Raw genomic sequence first — 20,477 nt, forward strand, 5'->3', positions numbered from 1 at the left:
TAAATCATGAACCAAGTGTTAAAAGTAGACAATTAATAGGCACCGGATGCAGAAAGCTTAACATGTTTAATTTAAAAAAGACATGTAAATGTAACAGACAAAAATAAATACATGTTTGATTTGTTTAGATGGCCACATTTTAATCCTCAAAACAAAAAAGTAGAAAGCACAAAAAAGGCAGCGCCCCCACCCCCAGGAATGAGTGCCTTTGTCGAGTCAGTAACGTGTTGTAGTTTTAACGGTGTGTGCTCTTCTCAGCCAGACTTAAAGAGCAGGATGGCCACCTGGCCCAAGTAGAAGTAGATGAAATGTTTGGTCTCGTGAGTCACGTAACTGCCGAAGTTCCTTCCCACGATGCAGTGCCAGGTCGGGTTGTATTTCTTGTCGAACTCCTGCCACGGAGAATACCACATTGTTAAAAGCCCACTTGGTGTTCTTTAATCTTAGTTCCATATCTTTCAACTACATGGATGCACCCTGTGTGGCTGATTGTCACTGTGTACATAGAGCACCGCTACTTTACACTTTTGCAAAGAACCTGTGACTTATGGAGCATAGGAACAAAGACAGTCTTGGGGACTTTTTAGTCCTGCTTTAAAACTTGATAGACATCCCTTATTGAGCTGAAAAAGCAGACATTGGGCTTTCCTTGTGTCACGAGCTGCAATACATAAAATTATGAACAAAAGTTTATTACATTATGTTGGTTAAGTACAGGGCGTCCCCCAAAAATTACATTATTTTAGAGTCTAAAAACAGCCAGTTCTCACGCAAATAAGCTCGTCAAAAATACATTTTACTCGAAAGTCACAGTACACAAAATTTAGGCAAAATATAATCCACGTCTGCAAAATTGGTTATGAAAGCTAAATTATAATTTTGATGAATACATTTTGTTAAAACACTCGACATATACCATTCCACATTGTATATTGCAATGTATATATATATACTGCTCATGCAATTCTTGTTAGATGCAATCAGCATTTCGCTGCATCTTGTACTTGTCAATTATGTATTCATCCAAATAAATGAAGCCCATTTAATTTACTTTGGACATATAACCAGGTATTCGAGGGAAAAAAATTCCAAAATAGCATGATATGCCACACCAAACGCTCTCATGCACCCTAAATGCTTCCGGGGCCCAGGCTTTGGGACCCTGTTGTGCACAGCTTCGAGGGTTCAAAAAAAGTTTTATTTTTTATTTTTTTGTCAATTGCAACATGATTCCAGCCAAATTGGGTGTTTTAGTAGTTTCATACCTTCTTGATGTAGGCAGCGATGTCTTTCTCGATGTTGTACTTCTCCAGGGCCTGTGTGGCACACTCCACGGCGTCCTGCTGCATGTCCTCGGACATGTCAGCATTCTTGATCACCGCTTTCCTGTCAGACATGGTCGCCCTGGGAGACGACGACGACAACAACAACAACAACAACAAAAAAAAAACATTTATGAGTTTCTCCATTTCGATGTCACAGACCAATTTGTCATTACATAAGGACTACAGTAGTGCACGGGGACATTTGGACGAGCTATTTCCACTTGCGTTGCATAACAACTTCCACCGGTGGCGGTGTGAGTGGATGCGCGCGCTCGAGAGTTGTTTCTATGGAGACGCGAGAGGGATATTTTGACTTTTTTTTTTTTTTTTTTTTTTCCCCTCCGTCCAAAGTAAATAAATAAATAAACTACACTTGACGTAGTTGACCTTGTTGACACCGTGGGGGACGTTCATGCATCAGATGCACGGACGACAAACAAAGCCACATGCAATTGTAACACAAGCATATCGTTGGAATATTGTCATTTAAATTAAGCAATACATTTCAAGGAAAAGTAGCTAGCATCACACAGCTACATGCTAAAATGGGCGAGCTGTTGATTGTACCGCGACATCGAGCTATGCATCGGATCACCGTACAAAACAGATTTTAAAAATGCACAGTTCCTCCAAATGCATAATTATTTCGAACAAACACACTAAATTTTCTAAAATTCACCTACTAGTTTGTTGTTTGGTGTTGGTTTAGGTTTACACAGAGAAGACCTCCGTAGCCCAACTCGTGCGAAGTGGTGCACACGAGTGTGATGTGGGCGTGTAGCGCTCGGGCGCTGAGTCTGCTCCGTGCTTATTGGCTGATGGCAGCATAAGGGGCGCCGCGATTGGCTAAACTCCTCCGGTCTCACTGGTCTTTCTCCCTGCATTTTATTTCAGACCGACATGCCTTGCGGGGTCGTCGTTACCACTGGAAACCGTGAGCAATAGCAAGTCATGGACTGATTCAGTTATTTTTCGCACAAGATACCAAATAATTTAATAACAAACGGTTGATTTTAAATTAAAAAGAAATTATTCAATATTTTTTTCATTCAACATTTCATTGTTTAGTATATTAACAATCAATCGTATGCTGTACTTTTTTTCGACTGACATCATTTTGTGAATATTAACTGTTAATCTTAAAATATGGAAATGCATGTTCAATATGACGTTAAAACTGTCTTTACGCATACAAGTGTCCATGGGAAGTGGAGCTACAGTGGATATAAGAAGTCTACATACCCCTGATCAAATGACACGGTTTTTTGGTATTTAAAAAATGAGACCAAGGTAAATAATTTCAAAACATTTTCCTCCATTAATGTGGCCTATGACCTGTTCAACTAAAAATAAAAATGACATTTTGAGAGAGAAAGCAAAATTAAACAACTGAAATAATTTGTATGCACAAGTGCATATTCAAACTAATGTTAAATGGGAGTCAGCATATACGTGCCACAATTTAAAATGCCCCCAAATAACATTAAATCAAGTTCACCTGTTGTAGTTGGCTTTTCCTGACATCACATCTTACCCCACAAGCCATGGTCCGCAGTAAGCTTCTATACCATCGGAGGGATCTGATTTTTCAAAGGTATCATTTAGGAGAAGGGTATAAAAGGATTTCCAAGGCATTAAATATACCATGGAACACTGATGACAGTCATCACCAAGTGGAGAAAATATACGGCACAAGTTTGACATTACCAAGACATTGACATCCCTCTTAAATTCACACACTTGAAATCACTTGAAAAGGTGTCATGGTGCAATAAAACCAAGGTTAAACATCCATTTTCAGAGCCGCTTCTCCTCCATTCGCACTCACAGTCACACCTACGGGCAATTTAGAGTCTCCAATTTATGCATGTTTTTGGGATGTGGGAGGAAACCGGAGTGCCCGGAGAAAACCCACGCAGGCACGGGGAGAACATGCAAACTCCACACAGTCAGGGCCGGGGATTGAACCCGGGTCCTCAGAACTGCGAGGCTGACGCTCTAACCAGTCGGCCACCGTGCCGCCAAGGTTAAACATTTTGGCTATAATTCCAAAAGGTATGTTTGGCACAAATACAACACTGCGGGTCATCAAAAAAAGACCATACCTGCAGTGAAGCATGGTGGGGGCAGCATCATGCTTTGGGTCTCTTTTTCTTCAGCTGGAACTGGGGCCTCCGTCAAGGTAGGGAAGGAATTATGAACCGTTCCAAATAGCACAAAACTTTCAGGTTTCTATTAGTAAGGGGGGGAAAAGCCAGGAGAAGCCCACTAAAACAGCAAAACTTTATTTTGGGTTAGTAAGAGGTACTTTAAATGGTAGCCAGCGTGTCACTCCCATTTAACATTGGTTTGAATGAGATTGGTTAATTCTGAACACTGCCACATCAATGTTATGAGGGTGTGCACTCTTGTGCAACTGCATTATTATTATTTAGTTATTTTACTTCCCCTCATCAGATCTTTTTCTCAAGAGTTGTGCAGGTTGCAATGGTGGAAAACATTTGACAAATTATTTTGTGTTTTTCTTTTTTTTTTGTATCACAAAAACATGGCTTATGAACAGGGGTGTGTAGACCTTTTATATCCCATGTATCCCTAAATAAGCCACTATTGTAGTGTAAGCAGAAGCAAGGCCATTTTTTTCTGGTCTTTATTTGCAGCCATCTAGACCAAATGCTACTGCTGCATTTGATTCAGTGAACTACAGTAGTTACTCGTTAACAATCTGACCAATCACTGCTGTGAAAATGAAATGACACATTGCAAATGAGACTAGTATGGCAGCAATATCGACACATCTGTGACAAATGCTCATCTTAAACATCATTTTACCCACAATAAGAAAACACACACACAAGCACGCACACGATACCCATTTAAATCAGGATAAACAGCATCTTATTTTGTAACATAATCATCATTAAGAGCAAGACTTGGGGCGAATTACAATTTCAAGGTATTTATTTAAAAAAAAAAAAGACATTTTGAGTACTCAGCCCGACAGGTAATAATGGCCAGACTATGTCGAGATCGGTGACTCATGGGTTCAGCTTCTTGGCATGTTCTATGAAACACAATTTTAAAGCATCTTTGCAGGTGTTCATGCATACCTTTTGCTAAACCTTGATGACACAGTAGAACATGACAACAACATTAAAAAATATATTGTACTGCCCATTGTCAGTGCACAAAAATGAAGTAACGCTTAAAAAAATACCCCCAAATAACCTTCACCTTTGCATGCTTGTGTCACTAAATCTAATTTTCAAGACTTAAAAGCCATCTTTTTCTTTATTCACTGCGATCCTTCGGCTCCTTGTATTTGTATTGGATGTATTCAAAGATATCTTTTTCACTATCCACCAACAGAGGCTCCCCTGCCACACCTACAACAAAGCCACAAAGAGCAATGATTGTTAGTTCAATGGTAAACAGCACAAGACTGAGATCAGGCCGTGACAAACGTCCTGAAAATTATGTCATTGATTGTTTAAAAAAAACAAAACTATATTTGACTGACTTTCCTAGTACAGTATTTAGGCTCTGAGATACTATGGCAAAGCAGGAATTTGACCAGCGGCATTTAAAAAATTTAATCTTGTCCATTGCAGATAAAATGGAGAAAATAAATAAAGTGTTTGATTTGAGATTACAGTGACCCGATTTAGGAGTTTTGAGATACCAGTCTATTTTTTCTTTTACTTGCAAGCAAAAATTTGAGATACGAGCGCAGTATGGTGGCAGTGAGCTCAACTCACATCACAACACAACAAGCTGCTTAAAAAAAAAAAAGAAAAGTATCAGTGTTGCGGTGTTATAACCCTCCAAGCAATAGATACTTTAACACAAACAGCAGCGAAATGCATATACACAATCAAAATAATACTCGCAGGTATATATTTTTTATACTTAGGGAAAAATGAAAACTAAAACTAGTTTACAGAGTCAGTTGTAAAACTCTGTGTGTGTGTGTGTCTGTCTTGTGGCTTATTCCGCCTCTAGGTGGCCAAGGAATGCACACCAGGAGCAGCAGCACAATATCCATTGAATTGAAGCAGAAAATGTGGACAATATTGTAGTGCTGTTTTCCTGTTTAAAACCCCCCTTGTAATTTCTTTTTCTTGGAGGGGATGGAACAGATTAATGGCATTTCACGGTCACAGAACAAATTCATCTCTTATCTCAAGGTCACACTGTACTTTTATGAATGCAGTTGTCATGCTCCTCACTTAGTGCTCAATGCAGACATAAGTAAAATCCTAAATGTGTGGCCTCGTCTAGCAACAAACGCTTAACGTAAAAAAGCTTAGTGTCGCATCATCTTCTTTACCTTTCAGCTGTCCCGTTAGGGGCCGCCACAGCGCGTCATCCTTTTCTCTCGCGTCATCCTTTTGTAAACCTCCCACATCCTCCTCTCTAACACCAACTGCCCTCATGTCTTCCCTCACGACATCCATCAACCTTCTCTTTGGTCTTCCTCTCGCTCTCTTGCCTGGCAGCTCCATCCTCATCACCCTTCTACCAATATACTCACTCTCTCTCCTCTGGACATGTCCAAACCATCGAAGTCTGCTCTCTCCAACTTTGTCTCCAAGACATCTAACCTTGGCTGTCCCTCTGATGAGCTCATTTCTAATTTTATCCAACCGGGTCACCTCAAGAGCGAACCTCAACATCCTCATTTCCGCCACCTCCAGCTCTGCTTCCTGTTGTCTCTTCAGTGCCACTGTCTCTAATCCGTACACCATGGCTGGCCTCACCACTGTCTTATAAACTTTGCCCTTCATCCTAACAGAGACTCTTCTGTCACATAACACATCTGACACCTTCCCCCACCCATTCCAACCTGCTTAGACCCGCTTCTTCACTTCCTTACCACACTCACCATTACTCTGGACTTTTGACCGCAAATATTTAAAGTCCTCCACCCTTGCTATCTCTCCTCCCTGTGGCCTCACTCTTCCCCCTCTAATATATATTTTTTGGTCTTTCTTCGGCTAATTTTCATTCCTCTCCTTTCCAGTGCATGCCTCCACCTTTCTAACTGTTCCTCCACCTGCTCCCTGCTTTTATTGCAGATCACAATGCCATCTGCGAACAACATGGTTCATAGGGATTTCAGTCGAAGCTCTTCCGTCAGCCTATCCATCACCACTGCAAACAGGAAGGGGCTCAAGGCTGATCCCTATTGAAGTCCCACCTCCACCTTAAACTCATCTGTCACACCTACAGCACCTCACCGCTGTTCTGCTGCCCTCATAAATGTCCTGTACTCTTCTAGCATACTTCTCTGCCACTCCAGATGCCCGCATGCAGTACCACAGTTCCTCTGTGGGTAATCTGTCAGAGCCTCTCTCTCTAGATCTACAAAGACAAAATGTAGATTCTTCTGACTTTCTCTGTAATTCTCCTCCCACACCCCAAAAACATGCATGGTAGGCTGACTCGCGACCCTTGTGAGAATAAGCGGGATTGAAAATGAATGGATATTAAGAGCAGTGCTAATGTTGAAACTGTGCAAAGTGTTAAAGTGGCTTACAAAAAGTCCCTGCAAAGTAAATTCATATATTTGTTCTTTAATACATTATACATGTTTGAAAGATAATTGCCCTGAAAAGACTGAGAACTATATAGTTCTGAATTGTGGCGATATAAACAGTTTTTCAGATTTTTTTGGGCATGGCTAAAACAGTTGCCCGGTGATGTAGTTGGGCAATCGGCATGAGCCCCACCTCCTCAAATTTGATCTGCAACAAATACATTATGGTACCTTATAAATGGGAGAAGAATAAAAAGACCATTCTGCCACTGACTAAGAGCAATGAGCTTGATTCTCTCGGTCTGTATCTTGTAGCGCAGAATTGGATTCTGGCTACGGTTGCTCAAAAATGTAAGGGATGTGTAGGCATAAGAACATTGCTAGACAAAGTAGCATCCATTTTCCAGGCTGTAGTAGTGGCATTTGATTGACAGTTGAGTGGGTCGTGGTCTCAGCGCAATAAGGGGAGAGTCCACAGCATTTGAGAGAGAAGACAACGGCTTGATTTTTCACAATTTGTAATCTCCATTTTACATATCTGGCAATTTTATTCCAGCAAATTTGTCAGGGTTATTAACAACACTTCTCTGGTGTGTCAAATTTTCCAGCGATATATTTTTTTCCCCCGATCTCTTTTTTTTGGATGAAAACTTAGACCTACTATGCTAATGCATTTGAATATTGGTCTGGATGGTGGTACTTTGAAAGCTAAATATTTTTGTAGTAAATTCGAGAATCACCAAACCATACAATAGGTAGAAAGCAACCAGTGTAGTGGATATGACTCACCGGTGACCCCAAGTGGTCGTATGGTGTATTCATTGAGCGTAAAGCCCTTCTCCAAGGCGTGAGTTCTCATGCTTTTGTTGAAGATGTCACTTCCGGTGAAATAAAGAACGCCACAGTAGTACTGGTCCTTGGGGATTAATCTTAATGCAAAGAGCAGGGGACCATGGTAACATAAATACAGCATCTTAAAATTAAAAAATATATACATGGAGGGGAATACAACACCTGATATCAATGCGCCTGTGAAGGTATTCTTCCTCGTCTTCATCTCCATGTTGCAGTTGACAAACTCCCTGGGAAATAAAAGAGCCGGTAGATGGTCATCATGTGCTTCATGTGTACATGTACGCTTGTGCATTGACTGTTCTAACCGCATTAGCAGTCAAAACATTGAACACGTGAAGGAGAGCATGTAGCCTCACCATGAACTTGGAGTCCCCTTTGGATAGAGTGTCAGTCACAAAGCCGATCGACTCCAAATGTTCCACCACAGCATGGAGGAGCTTTGGCTGAAGAACACATTTTTAAATAAGGGTTACATTGAATTACACGTCAACACGTATTTACACTTGATTAAGAGGCTTACTTGCTTCTCTGTCTGAGAGGTGAAGTCTGGGTGGGTCAGCAAAATATCAATATCACCACTCGATGCAGCACCTGCAAATTTCAAGTGAAGGGCTCGTTTAAAAATAAATAAATTTAAAAAAAATAAAAATAAAAAAAAAAGAGTGCAATCATGGGACAAAACCATGGGGAAGTTTTTACCTCTTCTGTAACTTCCGCAGATTGTTCCAATGTATTCGGTGTCAATCTTTGTCAACTCGTCAAGGATAAGTGTCTGCATCAGAGCACAGTTTTAGATCATGTATTTACACAGGGTTTCCAAAAAGTTGACTTCATTTTGATCACATAAAAATTCCCGTTCAAATAATCTAAAATGTTTTTGGATGATGTGTAAAAACTCAGTGTAATGTTAAACATAAGTAGGGCAGCAACTATCAAATATTTTTAGAATCGATTATTCTACCGATCATCCCATCAATTCATCAAGGTATCAGATAGAAATTGACTTTGCATTATTATATTGAAAAATAACAAAATTTGCATGTGGGCGGCACGGTGGACGACTGGTTAGAGCGTCTGCCTCACAGTTCTGAGGACCGGGGTTCAATCCCTGGCCCCGCCTGTGTGGAGTTTGCATGTTCTGCCCGTGCTTGCGTGGGTTTTCTCCGGGCACTTCAGTTTCCTTCCACATCCCAAAAACATGCAGGGTAGGTTAATTGAAGACTTTAAATTGCCCGTAGTAGGTGTGAACGTGAGTGCGAATGGTTGTTTGTTTATGTGTGCCCTGCGATTGGCTGCCAACCAGTTCAGGGTGTACCCCACCTCCTGCCCGATGATAGCTGGGATAGGCTCCAGCACGCCCGCGACCCTAGTGAGGAGAAGCAGCTCAGAAAATGGATGGATGGATGGATGGAAAATGTGCATGTAAGGTGCAGCAGGTATTATTGTTGTCCACTTGGGGTCGCCATCCTCACGTTCCACACTAAAATACAAGGGCGTTTGGCTTTAAAAGGTGGGGCTTTGGCTGGTGAGTGACGTAGGTGTAGCAGCTCATGTATGAATGTGCTTATTACATGTTTATGTTGTTACCGTTTGTTCAACAAAATGATTGAATGTGCTGGGTCTATCCTTGACCACTTTTGGGGGAATTAAAATACGTTCTAACTAGCGGTTATAGGCTGTAGTATATTACCTAACATTTATACCTTGTGTTGGTGATCTTAAATATATTTTAGATGTTTTTCCCCCCGCGGCACGGTGGCCGACTGGTTGCCCGATGACAGCTGGGATAGGCTCCAGCATGCCCGCAACCCTAGTGAGGAGAAGCGGCTCAGAAAATGGATGGATGGATGTTTTTTCCCCCAGTATATAAAGTAATAATAATTAAAAAAAAAAAAAAAAAAAATCAATCACCTCCATCTTTTCCATCTCAGTTCGTGGAATCCTTTTCTCAAAGTCCTCGAAATACCTTTATGGGTTAAAATGATCCATCTATCAACATCAGGCTTTTTGATTAAATCTTATTTGAATATTTGTCAGCAAACTCACTTGAGCCCAATCTGTTGATGATGGTTAAGCTTGTGTTCCATCTTTTTCAAATCTAGAAGCACAAAATCAAAAAGCAAATTCACACACCTCAAAGATGAATCTCAAGACAGACTTACTGACCTTGTGCAATATAAGAGCGCAACAAACCTTCAAGACTCTTCACGCCTTCTTCGAAGAACTTCCTGGCAGCAGCCGGGCTAAAGGGGACAGCAAAGAGAGGGATTGTGTTACTATTTTATACCGCTTACTCCGTTCAGGAAGCGCAGTTGAGCTGGAGTCTATGCCAGCTGACGTTGGGGAAGAGGTTGCGTACATGCTGGGCTAGTTGCCAGTCAATCACAGGGCACATGTAGACAAACATCCTTTCACACACACCTTTGAACTTCTGAGCGTATTTAATGAACTTAACATCCATGGTTTAAATGCAGAAAGGCCAGAGCCAAGATTCGGACCTCTGAGACCTACCAGCAACCATTTATTATTAGGTGGGAGCATTGCTAATACACTACTGTAATACTAAAGAAGCTTGTCCTCCAAATTGTAATTCTTCTCGGGGCAATTAGCAGGTCCTCAGTGGACTCATTGTTACTTTCGATATTAACTGTATTTATTAATTATTAAGTATGGCGGCGTGGTGGGCGACTGGTTAGCACATCTGCCTCACAGCTCTGAGGACCGGGGTTCAAATCCCAGCCCCGCCTGTGTGGAGTTATCATGTTCTCCCCGTGCCTGGGTGGGTTTTCTCCGGGTACTCCGGTTTCCTCCCACATCCCAAAAACACGCAGGGTAGGTTAATTGAAGACTCTAAATTGCCCGTCGGTGTGAAGGTGAGTGCGAATGGTTATTTGTTTGTGTGTGCCCTGCAATTGGCTGGCGACCAGTTCAGGGTGTACCCCGCCTCTGTCCCGAAGATTGCTGGGAGAAGCTCCAGCATGCCCGCGACCCTAGTGAGGATAAGCGGAGCGGAAGATGAAAGAATGAATGAATGAATAATAATTAATGATATTCACTTATGTGAAGACACTGATCATGTTAATGATTTCTCACAATAATTAGGAAACATAAATATTTATATGCGACACTCATCTTACATTTTCAAATGATCACTTATACAACACGCATCACTAGTGAGTAATTTTAAGAACAGGCCCGCGGGGTACACATGGTCCTTGGGGGCTACCGGGTGACCTTGGGCACAACGTTGGTGACACCTGTTTTGGACACATACCCAATTCCAGTTACCCTTGTGAGAAAATTGATAGACGAGCTGGTGTCGTCATTTCGAATCTGAAGAGTAATAGAAATAAAGGTAGAGTTACTTGTCTGTGATATTGACAACACCATGAGTGTTTTCCAATAACTCACCTTTTCCAGTTTCCGTAGGGTTCCTGTCTGTAGGTACTCGTCTATCTTTTCAGCTATTTTAGCTCCAACGCCATCCTGTAAACACATCCATGGCACCATGAGAACATTAGTGGAGAAGAGACTCATGACGCACAAAAACGAATTATACGACCCTTGTGAGGATACCCGGAACAGAAAATGGATGGATGGATAAAATCTATTTAGTAGAGCTGTATATTTTTATAACTGAGTGTTTGACCGATGAGACAATCGATTAATTGAGCAACCGGAAAAATGCATTATCAAACAATACCAACACATAATACAGTGAAGTGCATGTGAAATGTGTTTTTGTCCACTTGGGGATGCCATCCTCACGTTCTTTATTGTGTAACAGTGACTCTGATCGTGTGTGAGTGTGGCTTTAAAAAGGTGGGGGTCTGGCATGGTAAGACGCACATTTGAAATGTCACCAACGCTGCTATGGATATTATAACACTTATTCAGTGCATGCACGTACCAGTTTCTTGGCTTCTTCGCCATTTTTTATCTTTTGAGGGTACTTGGCAATTGTAGAGGCTGCTTTCCTAAAATAAAAAAAAAGATCAATAAAAAAGGTATAAGACACAAGCCAATGGATTTAAGCAATATTGCAAATGACAAAAGTGCTCCATTCTCAAATGATTAGATTTGGGTCTCCAATTTAATGTCTCTGTGTCTCTATTTCAGTCTTTAGGCTTCTTTATACTTGTCTTGATTATTACCTGTAAGCATTGTACTTGTGAATTGCCCTGTTGACGTTCTTCTCGTAGTTGGCCAACTCTGGAAAGACAACAGAAATTATGTTCAATTCGCGTTTCGTATCTACGGTATACTGTACCTTTAATACCAGCAATTAAAGGGACCGATTTAGCTGCAGGCCGGGGGCGTTTAAATGTCTCAAAAGTGACCGGATCCGTTTTCAATCTACTTTTAGACTTCATATCAACCTACATAGCACGAGTTACAAAGGAAATCTCACCTGCGTTTTTTTTTGCAAGTTATCTCAATGCAAATATGAGAAAAACACAGCTGTCACTGTAACTCGCGTTAGCTCACTCAGCAGTTAGCTTGTATTCCCACACATACCCACAAGAAAGTCTGTTATTCCCTCGTTGAGAGATTCCTGTGGGGCTTTTCTCTTGCTCATGGCTGAGCCGTCAAATTGCCAAATGTCCGGTGGAAATTCCAACTACTTTAGACAAGCGTATAACACGTTTAATGTCTTTCTAGAGCGCTAGTGTCTGGCTAGCACATTAGCTAAGTGAACAATGAAGGGGGCAGGAAGGGGCACGTCGTCGTGCGTAATTTACGTAATGACGTAACATTTAGTCCAGTGGGTTTGACTTGACTTTGGCTTTGCAGTTTGAAATAAAGTTTTGGATTCAAATTTCGAAAACAATTTCAACAAATGTTCGACATCGCTGTTTGTTTTTGTGTGTGTGCTTTCGATATCAAGTAAACAGAGGTTCGTAGCGCTATACGAATTCATTCCAGAGGAAAAAAAACCCTTTGACAACGGGGAAATAAATAATGTATTCAACTTTATTTCTAAAGCACTTTAACTTGTCATTTCCACTTTGGATCACGAGATATAGTAGTTCTTTCACACACCATACTACAGTAATCAAAACTATAAACAAGCTATTAATCCATGAAAAGAAACAATGTTCATAAAAAATACGTAATATTACTTATAAAAGCATGTTTGGAAGAAGTTCATAGCAACAGTGTTGTTGCAAGTTGAATTATTTTTATTCAGCTTTATCTAAATGGCTATACAATATTTATCAAAATTGGTTGAAATATTCATATTGTGCTTTGAAGTAGTGTATGTCGTCATCTTTTGATTTTTTTTGCTTATCACATCAATGCTTTAAAACAGCAAATATAGCAATATATACAAATGTATTTATACAAGGTCATTTAAAAATTTTGAGAGCAATTTGCTGCCCCCCCAAATCATACGATCCAGTAGTAATGCTTACTCATTCTGTGGTTGGTGTAATTTTCCATGTTTCTAGTATAAAACACAATACTTTTCAAACACTAATATTATACTCTAGGTCACATGGTACGGTGTAATGTTGCATAATTTAACAGAAAAGTCAAAATCAACATTTTAAACATTTCAGCAGGTGGATGTCCCTCTTTGGCTTCTTTACTGGTTAGGAATTTATTTTGACATAAACTTTATCCCTGGAAAATATTTTGATGGCTTCCTCGATCTCAGAAAGTCTTCTATCAAGATGAGCGCGGCGCGAGCGAACACTCAGATTGTCGGCTTTGAGAGGAAGCAACAGCAGCTCTGTCACCAGGGAGCGATGGCCTATGAAGTGAAAAACACAACGTTCAAGTCAAATCCCAACAATACAGTGAACTCTTATTTATTGCGGGAAATCCATTTAAAAAAAAAAAAATCGCTTCAATAAATGTGATACAGCGCGGCGCGAATGATGAACTGCGATATACATTGCACAGTGGTCACTTGACTTACGAGTGTCCCAATTTATGAGTTTTTGGAGTTGCAAGCTGTTGCTGGGTTGATTTTTTTTTGCTTTGTGTTGTGAGCAAAAATTTGACCTACGAATGTGCTTCAAGCACTCCGCCACAAGACGGTAGCAGTAAACTTCAAAACATCAGACCAAAATCAGTTCACTTGGTTACCTTGCTGTGAAAGAACAGCTAAAAAGACAACAAGAAGGTGACTACTAAGAAAAAGCAGATGATGTCCACTGAACTAAAGCATGAAATCAGAGAAAAGTGAGCCAGTGTGTCGAAAAAGGCAAAAAATAGTAAAGAAGATTAAGGTAAAGTGAAGTGGTTTTTTTTTTATTGAATACATTCTATTTGAATGTGTTATTACTGTATGTGTTTATTCAGTATAATAGCGTAGAGTGCTATTCGTCATAATAAAAAACATTGTGAAAATTTGTTGGTACTTTCTGGAGGCGTGGAACAGATTAATAGCATTTCCATTCATTTCAATAGGGAAAGTTGAATGGAGGTACGAGCATGGTCTGGAACAAGTTCAACCCGCAAGTCAAGTTACAAGCGTTATGACTTAAAGCCAAGGAAAGAGGAAAGAGGCTCACTCTCTTTGAGCGTCTTTAGAGTTTCCTGCCTGTCACTGTCAGACATTAAGGCGTGTCCAGCTGGAACGGATGGATTAAGTTTCTTCCTCCTCTCCTCCTCTTCTTCTTTACGCCACTGTTTCTTCCTCTCCTCTAGGCTGTGTAGAACAGAACTGTATCATGTGACAAAAAAACTTTTAAGTTAATGTTTTTTTTTTTTTTGTAGAACATCACTCACTAGTGAGGCACCTGGCCTATGACAGCGCTGGGCACTGGTTTATCTCGCAGGTTTGTCAGCGACTGGGACCTCTGCATAGTCTTTCCCGCAGCCCGTGCGTTATACTTGATGAAGTCTATGCTCTGGCCTTTTACCTGCAAATGAATTCACAATCACAATTAATCTTACAAAGCAACAGGCAAGATCTGTATCGCTACCTACCTAATTTTCAGGTTACAGCTAACACAAAAAAAACAACAACAAAAAAAGTACCGTGCCGCCAAAAACTATTTTCCTTCGTGTTAAATGAATCCACACGAGTATCACTTCAGCAATTGAACGACTGATATAAATGAACTACTTCTACCATATCCTAATTTATTTTGAAATGCTTCTGAATATTCTATAGCTTCTTCACACTGAACTGGAAGACTGAGAAAGCATTTCTAGTATTTTATGTTTATAAAGTTCGGATCTAAAAACCTAAGTGATTTTGAACAGGGCACATTTAAGTTCCTAAGATGAGAAAATGAACTAAATACAATAAATATTAGAAGAAACAAAATAAACTGTCTGGGTGTGAGTATTTTGAGTTGCTGCAATCTTTCTTGATTAATTAAATACCGTACATTTCATTAGGCTAATAGCACAATCACTCAAGCCATTTTTAACTTTCTGGCTCAATATCACAAAAATACAAATGTGTTGACTATAAATTGTGTTGTTTTTCTTTATGTGTAGATTCTCTAACCCGCAAAGATTGAATCGAGGCAACTGGACTCTTCTTGTTTGTTGAATTTCTTATGTTTGCTATTAGGCTAATGATTTAAAAAAAAAATCATATAAAAACCGCAGTGTTTCATATAACAATAATTAGTTAATTTTACAGACTTAACAGCTTTTCCATCAAACAAATGATTTTTTTCGCACCGCATGGCTGCCTCGCACACACCCACTTGGTCCACTTGCAAAAAGCTGCTCTGAACAATTTGATTGGTTGACTAGTGTCACGTGGGAGGAGTTACAATGCCTGCAACTAGACTGATTGCCTGTGTGCACGCATTAATTATGACCAGAAAAACACTCAAAAAGTGGCAGCGGTTATATCAGTTTAGAAAAGCATCTTGGTCCGTACCGGAGTGCGCCTAATGTCAATCAATCATGTCTCTCTTCCAGTGATCTAAATTAGCATTTCTTACTTGCAAATTCTTGTCCTGTACCGGCGTGCAAGAGTGACGCGAGGTCACAGGGGCGGGTGTTGAGTGTGGTCTTGGTGGTGCTTTATTTTTAGAGTGACCCTTTAGAAAGGTTTGACACTGTGGTTTCACGGCTGCACTGGTAACCTGCACAAGAGACAAACATGGATTAAAAATGCTCTAAATCAATTACATATACTGGTTCGCAAAAGTGTGGCTCGAGTACCACTAGTGGTACGTGGGCTCCCTCTAGTGGTAGGTGGAAGAATCACTCAATTAAATACAAATACAATGTACAACTTTTAAAACATGAAATACAATCAAACTTTTCAATGTATCTTAAAGCTATGCATACGGCCTGTTTATTTTATTTTTTTAATCCAGTACAGTACTTTTTTTTTTTTTTGTACTTTTCAAAAACAGTAAAGTAGTTTAAAGCTATGCATACGGTCTGTTTAAACTTCTTTCTTTTAAATCCAGTATAGTACATTTTATTTTTACTTTTCAATACTGTAAAATATACATTTAAGTGCAATTCAGTTGTATTTAACTTTGAAGTGCATTTAATCTTTGTTTTAAAAATGGTATGTGCAATACATTTTTAATTGCATGATTCAACTATTCCCCCCACCCCACCGCCCAATTTTCATTAAACATTGTGTACGGGAGTGGATAAGCAAGATCCTGTTAAAATTTATGCCAATTTGAATAAAACACAGATGAAGGAATTTGTTTTCTCTACAGCATTTGACCCACAATGGAACCGTCAGTGAATGTGAATGGTAGCCAGTCTGTCAAGTCTGTCTAATCATAACATCTTTTATCATCCTGCATGATCCAGAAAGTAGCTTGCAACCTAACTAGCAAATGGACAGAAACACAGCAATAAATATGGCGCCCCATTATCGTCTTGCCTGCGTTCATGTGTGACTTGACTACTGCTTGGTTTTACTTTTCCTTTTTTTTTAATTTTACATTTATTTACTTGTTTTAACATTTCATAATACAACACTTCACCTTGGCAGAGGCTTGGGCTCTACAAAGCTCTATCTTAGCTTTTCAATAGAAGCAACCGTCACCTGTATGTCTTCCATGAATTTGGATTGGACATTGTGGTATTTAGTTGAAGTCCACAAAGCTTTGACTGGAGCGGAACGAGCCCTCTCAGCTTCCACTTCTTTGCAGCGTCTCTGGATTTCCCGAAGCCGCCGGATATTGTCTTTACGAAAGTCGAACTCTCGCTCTTCAGAGGGACAAACGTCAGGCAACGGAAGGCTCAATCAAACCACCAGTCCAAATATGAGAAGACTTACTGGGTTTGGTTATCTCTGTGTCAGGAAAATAATCCACTTTCAGAAGCTCCCTCATGACGCCTCTCTGCCCTCGCTCCAGAATGTGGGAAGCGTTGGCGCTGATGCGTGGACGTCGCGCTGAGGCGCGAGCGCTGTAGCAGTCAGGGTGCAGTACAGCATCCGGAGCGAGGGGCCCCGACAGCAGCGTCGACGTACTCCGTTTGTTTCCCTCTAAACGTCCCAGAGCTGGAAGAAGAAAGTTCCATCAGCAACCTCCATCGAGCCATCCATCCATCCATCCATCCATTTTCTGTTCAGGGTCATGGAGAAGCTGCAGCCTATCCCAAAGGTGAGAAGCAGGCTACACCCTGGATTGGTTGCCAGTCAATCGCAGGGCACATATAGACAAGCAACCATTCACACCTTATGGACAATTTCGAGTACGGGTGTTAACCCGTGGCCCGCCACATCATTTTATGTGGCCCGTAAGTCAATTAAAGTTGTCTACTTCCCGTTTCATGGTAAAATATGTACAACCCCAATTCCAATGAAGTCAGGATGTTGTGTTAAACATAAATAAAAACAGATTAAAATGATTTGCAAATCATGTTCGACCTATATTTAGTTAAATACACTACAAAGAAAAGATATTTAATGTTCAAACTGATAAACTTTATTGTTTTAGAAAATAATCATTAACTTAGAATTTTATGGCTGCAACACGTTCCAAAAAAGCTGTGACAGGGTCATGTTTACCACTGTGTTACATCACCTTTTCTTTTAACAACAGTCAATAAACGTTTGGGAACTGAGGACACTAATTGTTGAAGCTTTGTAGGTGAAATTCTTTCCCGTTCTTGCTTGATGTACAGCTTCAGCTATTCAACAGGTCGGGGTCTCCGTTGTCGTATTTTACGCTTCATAATGCGGCACGCATTTTTAATGGGAGACAGGTCTGGACTGGAGGCAGGCCAGTCTAGTGCCCGCACTCTTTTACTACGAAGCCACGCTGTTGTTACACGTGCAGAATGTGGTTTGGCATTGTCTTGCTGAAATAAGCAGGGGCGTCCATGAAAAAGACGTTGCTTGGATGGCAGAATATGTTTCTCCAAAACCTGTATTTACCTTTCAGCATTAATGGTGCCTTCACAGATGTGTAAGTTACCCATGCCATTGGCACTAACACAGCCCCATACAGTCACAGATGCTGACTTTTGAACTTTGCGTCCGTAACAGTCCGGATGGTTCTTTTCCTCTGGCGTCCACAATTTCCAAAAACAATTTGAAATGTGAACTTGTGAACTTGTCGGACCACAGAACACTTTTCCACTTTGCATCAGTCCATCTTAGATGAGCTCGGGCCCAGAGAAGCCAGCTGCATTTCTGGATGTTGTTGATAAATGGCTTTTGCTTTGCATAGTAGAGTTTCAAGTTGCACTTACGGATGTAGCGCCGAACTGTATTTACTGACATTGGTTTTCTGAAGTGTTCCTGAGCCCGTGTGGTGATATCCTTCACACATTGATGTCAGTTTTTGATGCAATGCCCCCTGAGGGATTGAAGGTCACGGGCATTCAATGTTGGTTTTCGGCCTTGCCGCTTACATGCAGTGATTTCTCCAAATCCCTGAATTCCTTGCAATTGTATGTTGAGGAACATTGTCCTTAAACTGTTCGACTATTTTCTCAAGCACTTGTTCACAAAGAGGTGAACCTCGCCCCATCTTTGCTTGTGAATGACTGAGCAAACCTCCAAAGAGGTGTTTGATGAGCATTCCTCAACTTTTTCAGTCTTTTTTGCCACCTGTCCCAGCATTTTTGGAACGTGTTGCAGCCATAAAATTCCAAGTTAATGATTATTTGCTAAAAACAATCAAGTTTTTCAGTTTGAACATTAAATAGCTTGTCTTTGTAGTGTATTCAATTAAATATAGGTTGAACATGATTTGCAAATCATTGTATTCTGTTTGTATTTGTTTAACACAACATCCCAACTTCATTGGAATTGGGGTTGTAAAAAAAATTGCACATCGTCCACACTTTTAATAAGGTATAGAGATTGTTTTTGTTTGTTTACCAAACCGCTTTTTAAAATAAACTGAACAATACTTGAACATTTAATAGTTTGCTTTGACTTCATATTTCAAAACTAGTTATCCATCAATATGTTGTGTATACTGTATATAATACTGTAATATGATGAGGCGGTGATACATTTATAGTGTTCCTCAGTCATTAACGGCCCTCTAAGGGAAACCATAACAAAAGCGTGGCCCGCGATAGAAATGACTTTGACACAACTGATTTAAAGTCTTCAATAAAACAAACATGCATGTTTTGGAATGTGGGAGGAAGCCAGAACACCAGGCGAAAACACACAAACACCACATAGGAAGGCCACACGGGAGGTTCAAACCCCGAACCTTTGAACTGTGAGGCACGTTTGTTAACCACTAACGCATCGTGCTGCCCAGTTGTCAATTTATCTCGACATTTTTCTCTTTTAAGAATGTTATCAATCCAATCCAATCACTCATTCATTCATCCATCCATCCATCAATCAATCAGCGTGATGTGACCAACCTGAAGTAGGTCTTTTGTAGTACTGGGGAAACAGCGACGGGTCTGGTGGGATGGGTCCACATATTGATGAAGGCCCCTCGCACATTGAAAGGCCTCACTGTACAGCCATAAAATCCGCACATTCATAACATTCAAACAGGCCCCTGCATGGCCATGTCTTCCCAATGATAACTCATTGCATTCAGCAGATGGGCTTTTTTAAATGTATGTATTTATTTATTTTTTTAAACCGAGATGTAAAAGAAGGAAATCAATCAATCGAATTGATGAAAGGAAACGGAAATGTTGCTCAACTACTAGTAAATCGTGAAGCTGCTCGCGGGGGAAACTCTTGATCATAGATTAGCAAAGGTGACGTCGTCAGAGAGGATTGTGAATATAAGACTCATAAACTAATGACACGCGACTCTCGGTAAACAACACAAACAATACGATGGGTATCGATCATAAAAGCATTTTGTTCCGTTGCGCGAAATTTGCTCTGAGAAGTGCCTTTACCTCGAGCGCAGGATTAACGTGAGCCACGCAGTTTGATGACGTGTGTTTGAGCCCACGTCACCATGGCAACGGCGTCTCCGCGCGCAAAGCCAAACGGCATTTGGAAATTGCGCATTCAAGCTTAATTGAGTTGCATTACATTAGGAAAAGAAACCACAGTTGCCCTCAAGCGGTGCAAACAGGAGTCACTTCAAAATATCAAGTTCATAATTACAAAACAAGGGAAACTATAACCTGTATCATACAAAACAGTGTCAAAAACGCATCTCCTGAAATCACATTCATTGAGAAAAATGTCTGTTGCTGTCCCAATGATTATTGGTATATTTGATGATGATGTCGTATTCTACACAACGAAATGTCATTTAAAATATTTTAAACTATGCAAAAGATTTAATTTAAAAAAAGAAAAACTGTGACGTGACGGACATCATATTAAGTCATTTTTATTTTTTGGGTAAATATGACAT

General features: G+C 40.3%; 3 protein-coding genes across 4 annotated transcripts; all 3 read right to left on the bottom strand.

Annotated features, from left to right (window-relative positions):
* Positions 1–47: 47 nt before the first annotated feature.
* On the bottom strand, positions 48–2,095 carry dynll1 (dynein, light chain, LC8-type 1). 2 transcript variants are annotated; one of them, XM_061673416.1, is made up of 3 exons: positions 2,009–2,095; positions 1,266–1,404; positions 48–392 (listed from the first exon to the last, which is right to left on the bottom strand). In XM_061673416.1, the coding sequence occupies exons 2-3, from the start codon at positions 1,395–1,397 to the stop codon at positions 255–257; spliced, it is 270 nt and encodes an 89-aa protein (XP_061529400.1). In that variant the 5' UTR covers positions 1,398–1,404; positions 2,009–2,095; the 3' UTR covers positions 48–254. The 2 variants fall into 2 exon arrangements, with proteins under 2 accessions (XP_061529400.1, XP_061529401.1); XM_061673417.1 differs by having other exon boundaries at positions 2,005–2,093.
* A 1,859-nt stretch (positions 2,096–3,954) lies between these two features.
* Positions 3,955–12,425, bottom strand: polb (polymerase (DNA directed), beta). The gene is made up of 14 exons (XM_061672055.1): positions 12,238–12,425; positions 11,874–11,931; positions 11,630–11,696; positions 11,131–11,205; positions 10,994–11,052; positions 9,913–9,962; positions 9,766–9,817; positions 9,631–9,685; positions 8,419–8,491; positions 8,240–8,310; positions 8,076–8,162; positions 7,879–7,946; positions 7,654–7,793; positions 3,955–4,711 (listed from the first exon to the last, which is right to left on the bottom strand). The coding sequence occupies exons 1-14, from the start codon at positions 12,296–12,298 to the stop codon at positions 4,617–4,619; spliced, it is 1,011 nt and encodes a 336-aa protein (XP_061528039.1). The 5' UTR covers positions 12,299–12,425; the 3' UTR covers positions 3,955–4,616.
* Positions 12,426–12,675: 250 nt separating this feature from the next.
* Positions 12,676–20,042, bottom strand: enkd1 (enkurin domain containing 1). Its single transcript, XM_061673418.1, has 8 exons — positions 20,008–20,042; positions 19,510–19,606; positions 16,949–17,173; positions 16,715–16,878; positions 15,639–15,782; positions 14,461–14,594; positions 14,244–14,380; positions 12,676–13,477 (listed from the first exon to the last, which is right to left on the bottom strand). Exons 2-8 carry the CDS (start codon positions 19,592–19,594, stop codon positions 13,317–13,319), a joined length of 1,050 nt encoding a protein of 349 aa, XP_061529402.1. The 5' UTR covers positions 19,595–19,606; positions 20,008–20,042; the 3' UTR covers positions 12,676–13,316.
* Positions 20,043–20,477: the final 435 nt, after the last annotated feature.

The sequence above is a fragment of the Phycodurus eques genome, chromosome 3 (assembly GCF_024500275.1).
Source record: "Phycodurus eques isolate BA_2022a chromosome 3, UOR_Pequ_1.1, whole genome shotgun sequence".
Lineage (NCBI taxonomy): Eukaryota > Metazoa > Chordata > Actinopteri > Syngnathiformes > Syngnathidae > Phycodurus > Phycodurus eques.